At 40.3% G+C, this 5,980-nt stretch overlaps 1 protein-coding gene across 1 annotated transcript; it reads left to right on the top strand.

Annotated features, from left to right (window-relative positions):
• Positions 1–535: 535 nt before the first annotated feature.
• LOC125254021 (extracellular calcium-sensing receptor-like) lies at positions 536–4,613 on the top strand. The gene is made up of 6 exons (XM_048168376.1): positions 536–1,339; positions 1,468–1,759; positions 1,921–2,748; positions 2,880–3,107; positions 3,250–3,373; positions 3,466–4,613. The coding sequence occupies exons 1-6, from the start codon at positions 1,119–1,121 to the stop codon at positions 4,377–4,379; spliced, it is 2,607 nt and encodes an 868-aa protein (XP_048024333.1). The 5' UTR covers positions 536–1,118; the 3' UTR covers positions 4,380–4,613.
• The last annotated feature ends 1,367 nt before the right edge of the window (positions 4,614–5,980 follow it).

Raw genomic sequence — 5,980 nt, 5'->3', positions numbered from 1 at the left:
ACAAGATGTTCGTCATGCATACTGCATGCATGCGTCGGATCATGCGAGTATAGTATTTATTTGGATGTTTACATTTGATTCTGAATGAGTTTGAGGCTGTGCTCCGTGGCTAAAGCTAACATGTTTATGTATTATACAGACTGCAAGTGTTTAAAAATGAAAATAGCGACGGCTCTCTTGTCTCCGTGAATACAGTAAGAAACGATGGTAACTTTAACCACATTTAACAGTACATTAGCAACATGCTAACGAAACATTTATAAAGACAATTTACAAATATCACTAAAAATATGATATCATGGATCATGTCAGTTATTATTGCTCCATCTGCTATTTTTCGCTATTGTTCTTGCTTGCTTACCTAGTCTGATGATTCAGCTGTGCACAGATCCAGACGTTAATACTGGCTGCCCTTGTGTAATGACTTGGCATATGCAAATATTGGGGGCGTACATATTAATGACCCCAACTGTTACGTAACAGTCGGTGTTATGTTGAGATTCGCCTGCTTTTTCTAGGGCACCTTTAATGGCTGACTGAGACCTGAGGGGAAGGAGAGGGTGTGAGGAGTCAGGAACTCAGCATGGGGTAAGAGATGAGATTGGGCCAGATGTTGTCATGTGCTCTTTCTTGTAGATTCCCTCTTCAGATTAGTGAGTTTTATTGTTTTATTACAGGTTAGGAACTTTGTGAAGTCAGTCTTGGTAAAATCCATCCTTACAGTTGTGCCACAAAATGTTTTTGTTTTGCTCAGCAGTAATAAAAGCAGTAGTAAGTGAAATGCACGACTGACATCTAGAGACATTCTGTGAAGAAAAAAAAACCTCACAAACGACAACGACATTTATTGATTCTTGTCCTTTAGTTATAAAACCAGTTGTTTCTCAGCTCAGTTTCTTTCAATAAGCCTTCAGACATCTCCCTGAGCAGCAATTCACTGTGCATGCAAATGTCCATTATTTCATCAGCACTGTTTTCTTGCCTTGCCTTTGTGAGGAGGGTTGGGAAGGTGACGTTCTGATTTCCAGGGATACCCACTTGGCACCTGCTAATTTAAAGCAACACCCCACACAACCTTAATCATAAATTTGTAAGCTGAGTGGATCAGAGAGAGAGAGATGCAGATCACTCTATATATTTCTCTTTACCTGTCATTTAACTGTATTTCTGCTGCTTCAATCCTCAGATCAGGTACCTGTCAGCTCCAGGGACGCTTCAAATTGAATGGAATGTACCAGGATGGAGATGTTATACTTGGAGGCCTGTTTCATGTTCACTTTTTCACAGTGTTCCCAGATCTGAGCTTCAGAATGGAACCAGAAAGACCATATTGTGAAAAGTGAGTCAGACTGACTACATAACTATGAAAGTATTTAAAATATGTATATTTAGTTCAATCTCTTAAATATCACTAAATGTCAACATTATTATTATTATTATTATTATACATTTATTTATTTATTTTAGATTCAATATGGAAGGCTTTCAGCATGCACAGACCATGGCTTTTGCAATAGATGAAATTAATAAGAATCCCAACCTACTGCCTAACATCACTCTTGGTTACCATCTTTATGACAACTGTGTAATGCTAGGAATGGCATTCCGGGCTGCCATATCCCTGGCTAGTGGGACAGAAGAGGACTTCTCCAATCTCAACTGCACTGGCCCACCACCTGTGATTGGGATTGTGGGAGATGCAAGTTCAACTCCTTCCATTGCAATTTCTAGTGTTCTGGGGCTGTTTCGAGTACCTATAGTAAGATGGGATAAAAAAACAAAACATAAATACACTTTCTGCATTATTTTAGCACTTTTCTTTCTTTTTTTATACATTCAAAATTACATTTTTTTTTTTTTTATTGTCACTCTATGTCTCTGTCTCATGCTTTCTCCTCTCTTTCCATCTACCCTAATTAGGTTAGTCACTATGCCACCTGCTCCTGTTTGAGTGACAGGAAAAAGTACCCCTCTTTCTTCAGAACTATTCCCAGTGATGCCTTCCAGGTGCGGGCTATGGTTCAGATCTTGAGGCATTTTGGATGGACCTGGGTTGGTCTTCTCTATAGTGGAGATGACTATGGCATATATGCAGCTCAGTTATTTCAACAGGAAATGCAGCTGTTTGGGCATTGTGTTGCTTTTTCTGAAATCTTGCCAAATGATCACAACCCCAGAGATATTCAGCGTATAACGAGAGTGATTCAGGCCTCTACAGCTAAAGTTGTGGTTGTTTTTGCTCTTTCATCCTTTCTGATACCTTTGATGGATGAGGTGGTGTTACAGAACATGACAGGCAGGCAGTGGATTGCAAGTGAAGCTTGGGCCACCTCTCTTGAATACCACACTCCACGTTTCCTGCCCTTCCTGGGGGGCACACTGGGCATCGCTATCAGACGTGGAGAGATTCAAGGCCTTCATGATTTTCTGCTACATCTCAATCCTAGCAATGATCCAAGAAATAATATGTTGAGGATCTTCTGGGAGAACATGTTTGAGTGCAGTTTTGAAACTGGGGGTAAACAGACAGATAGAGAGCAAGTGAAAAATGTGTGTACAGGACAGGAGGATCTAACCATCATGGACACACCATACACTGATGTTTCAGGATTGAGGGCATCTTATAATGTCTATAAGGCAGTTTATGCCCTGGCACATGCACTTCATGGCTTGATGCAGTGTCAGGAAGGGAGAGGACCATTCGCTGGGAACAGTTGTGCTGATATAATCAACCTGAAACCTTGGCAGGTAAGAACCCACATGTATAGTGCAAATTCTCTCCAGGCATAGAGAAGAGCTGAGGGTGGAAAATGTCTACGCTAAATTAATTCAAATTTAAGATAAACATATAAAACCTGTTCTGTCTACAAACTGCACAGCTGGTTCACTACCTCCAGAAAGTGAACTTCACCACTGGCTTTGGGGATCATGTGTCATTTGATAAGAATGGAGATGCTCTGGCCATCTATGATGTGTTGAACTGGCAGCCAAGCTCTGATGGGTCAATAACGATCCACAAGATCGGTGTAGTAAATGAAGGAGCAGCAACAGGGATGGTGCTTACACTGGATGAAGAAGCAATTTACTGGAACTTTGAGGCAAAAAAAGTAACTAACATTGCATGTTAATGTCATACTTTTTGCAGATATGTAATCTGAATAGTCAAAGTTATAAAATAAGATAAATGTCATTTGTCATTATGTAAGAGATGACAAACACATGATTGGTAACAGATGGTGTCTCTTTCAGCCCCCACGGTCTGTGTGCAGCGAGAGCTGTTCCCCAGGCACCAGGCGAGCTACAAGGAAGGGCCTTCCTGTCTGCTGTTTTGACTGCCTGCCATGTGGAGATGGAGAGATTTCTAATACAACAGGTAAATCATATTCCAATATTTTAATATAACTTGAAAAGGAATTTTCTCTTTAAGGTTTTTTTTTTCCCTTCATTTTTGTGTCTTTATGACAGATGCCATTGAGTGCACGGCATGTCCAGAGGACTTCTGGTCCAATCCAGATAAGGATCAGTGTGTCCCTAAAGAAGAAGAGTTTCTATCCTATGAGGAAACTCTGGGCATCTCTCTGACCACTGTTTCCTTACTAGGCACCTGCTTCTGTGCTCTTGTGATGGTCATTTTCGCTCTTCATCGTAACACTCCCATAGTACGAGCCAACAATTCAGAGCTCAGCTTCCTGCTGCTGTTGTCACTCAAACTGTGTTTCCTGTGTGTGCTGCTATTCATTGGCCAGCCTCAGTTGTGGACGTGTCAGTTAAGACATGCTGTGTTTGGCATAAGCTTTGTCCTGTGTGTCTCCAGCATCCTGGTCAAGACTATGGTGGTAATAGCTGTGTTCAAGTCATCTCGACCAGAGGGCAAAGGAGCAATGAAATGGTTTGGAGCAGTTCAACAAAGATGCACAGTTCTGGTCCTAACGGCCCTCCAGGTTGTCATATGTGCAGTCTGGCTATCAACTGCCTCTCCAACACCCCATAAAAACAACCAGTATATCCGCTCTAAAATAGTATATGAATGTGCTATTGGCTCAGTAGCTGGTTTTTCTATGCTGCTGGGATACATTGGACTGTTGGCAGCAGTAAGCTTCCTTTTAGCTTTTCTGGCGAGAAATCTTCCAGATAATTTTAATGAAGCAAAGTTCATCACTTTTAGTATGTTGATCTTTTGTGCTGTGTGGATTGCATTTGTTCCAGCATATGTGAGCTCTCCGGGGAAATATTCAGTTGCTGTAGAGATATTTGCCATTTTAGCTTCCAGTTTTGGATTACTGGTATCCATATTTGCTCCAAAGTGCTACATCATCCTTTTGCATCCAGAGAGAAACACTAAAAAAGCCATGATGGGAAGAGAGACACAAAAGAAATAGTTTACATTTCTATTTCTATTTTCATCTACATGAACAAAGCAGTTTTAAAATGCATACTGTTTTGTAGTATTACAATTATTAAAATTCATTTGGGTTTGCTTTAAAAAAATAATGTTTATGAATTAATTTGTCATATTGACTTTTATAAATTTTGTCTGCTTCAGAGGTTTACCCCTTTAAATGTTCATTCTTGTAAAATTGTTTGATTTAATAAATTAATGAGAAAAGAATATTTGCCAGTGCAACTTTATTACAGAAAGTCAAAAATCAAAAAGTTTAACAGTAAGAACCCTTGCTACCCTTATGAAGCCGACAGGAGCATAATCTTCGGCCCAATTGCCCATGACTGCTCTACTGCAGCCACCCCATATAAGTTAGCTCCAAGAGAACAGTCAGCTAATAAAGTCACTCCCACCTCCAGCAGTGACAGTAGTGTTAGACACTGTGGACCATGTCTCAGCTTAACACCAGCTAGGGTGACCAGCCATCACACATTTTGCGGGACAGTCCCGGAATTGGAAGCTTTGTCCCGCGACCCGCGAGTCATAAGCAGTGTCCCGCATTTCAATTTTTTATGTATTTTTTTTTAGATATATTATTATTATTATTTCTGCATCATTTTATTTAATCATCCTTTAAATTACAATTCCACAATAAAAAAAGTTAATAAGAATACACCGAAAATGTGCAGCACAGCTGTTATTGGTTCTAGCCAGAGCGGGAAAACATTGAAAAAATATATATATCTACAACAGAAAAAAAAATGGATCTATCCGGAGCTCCCAAGAAGAAAAAGCGTCTTCGTTTGTATAATAAAGAATGGGAGAAAAAGTATATGTGGTTAAAACCAGCTACAAGTGACCCTAAGAAAGCAGAATGCAGTGTCTGCCACCGAAGTTTCACCATCATGCATGGAGGTGAGGGGATATAAGGAGGCATGGAGATGGGGAAAGTCACAATGCACAACAAAGAAATGCTAACGTTAGCATGACAAGTTTTTTCTCTCCACCAAAAGATAGCAACCAAAATAAAATCACAGCAGCTGAAGTGACAAGTGTCTACCATAATGTGCAACATGGTTTGTCGTATAGGTCAGGCGACTGTACTACTAAACTAGCCCCGGTCATTTTCCCCGATTCAGAAATAGCAAAGAAGCTTGCTTGTGGAAGAACTAAAAGTGCATCTATTGTTACAGGTGTGCTTGCACCAGCATCTTTAGAAACATGCTTGAAACAGTTAAATACGCCAATGATTGCAAATAGACCGGATTCTCTTTCAACTTTCTCAATTGCATCTGATGCATCAAACCATGGAACAACCAAGTTATTCCCGTTAGCATTAAGATATTACACACCCGACCTAGGAGTGCAGAACAAACTGTTGGACTTTTATGATGATTGCAACAAAAACCAGGTCGTTTCAAGGCCAGCTGCATGGCCTATATTCTACACAACTGTGGGAGGCATGCCGGCAATAAGCTGAGAATTGACATTGAGAACATAGTCACAAAAGTTTACAACCACTTTTCTGACTAATCTCAAATTGAAACTCGCGCAAAGGGAAAAGGATCGATTCTTTGGATTGGAGACCAGCACTCACCT

The sequence above is a fragment of the Megalobrama amblycephala genome, linkage group LG19, assembly GCF_018812025.1.
Source record: "Megalobrama amblycephala isolate DHTTF-2021 linkage group LG19, ASM1881202v1, whole genome shotgun sequence".
NCBI classification, from domain to species: Eukaryota; Metazoa; Chordata; class Actinopteri; order Cypriniformes; family Xenocyprididae; genus Megalobrama; species Megalobrama amblycephala.
Note: the sequence above shows the minus strand (reverse complement) of the source record. Positions and strands in the feature narration are given on the sequence as shown.

Coding starts and splice junctions, on each gene's coding strand:
- LOC125254021 (XM_048168376.1), top strand. CDS start 1,119: ATGCAGATCACTCTATATATTTCTCTTTACCTGTCATTTAACTGTATT. Junction 2,749..2,879: donor TCAACCTGAAACCTTGGCAG/GTAAGAACCCAC, acceptor CAAACTGCACAG/CTGGTTCACTACCTCCAGAA. Junction 3,374..3,465: donor AGAGATTTCTAATACAACAG/GTAAATCATATT, acceptor TCTTTATGACAG/ATGCCATTGAGTGCACGGCA.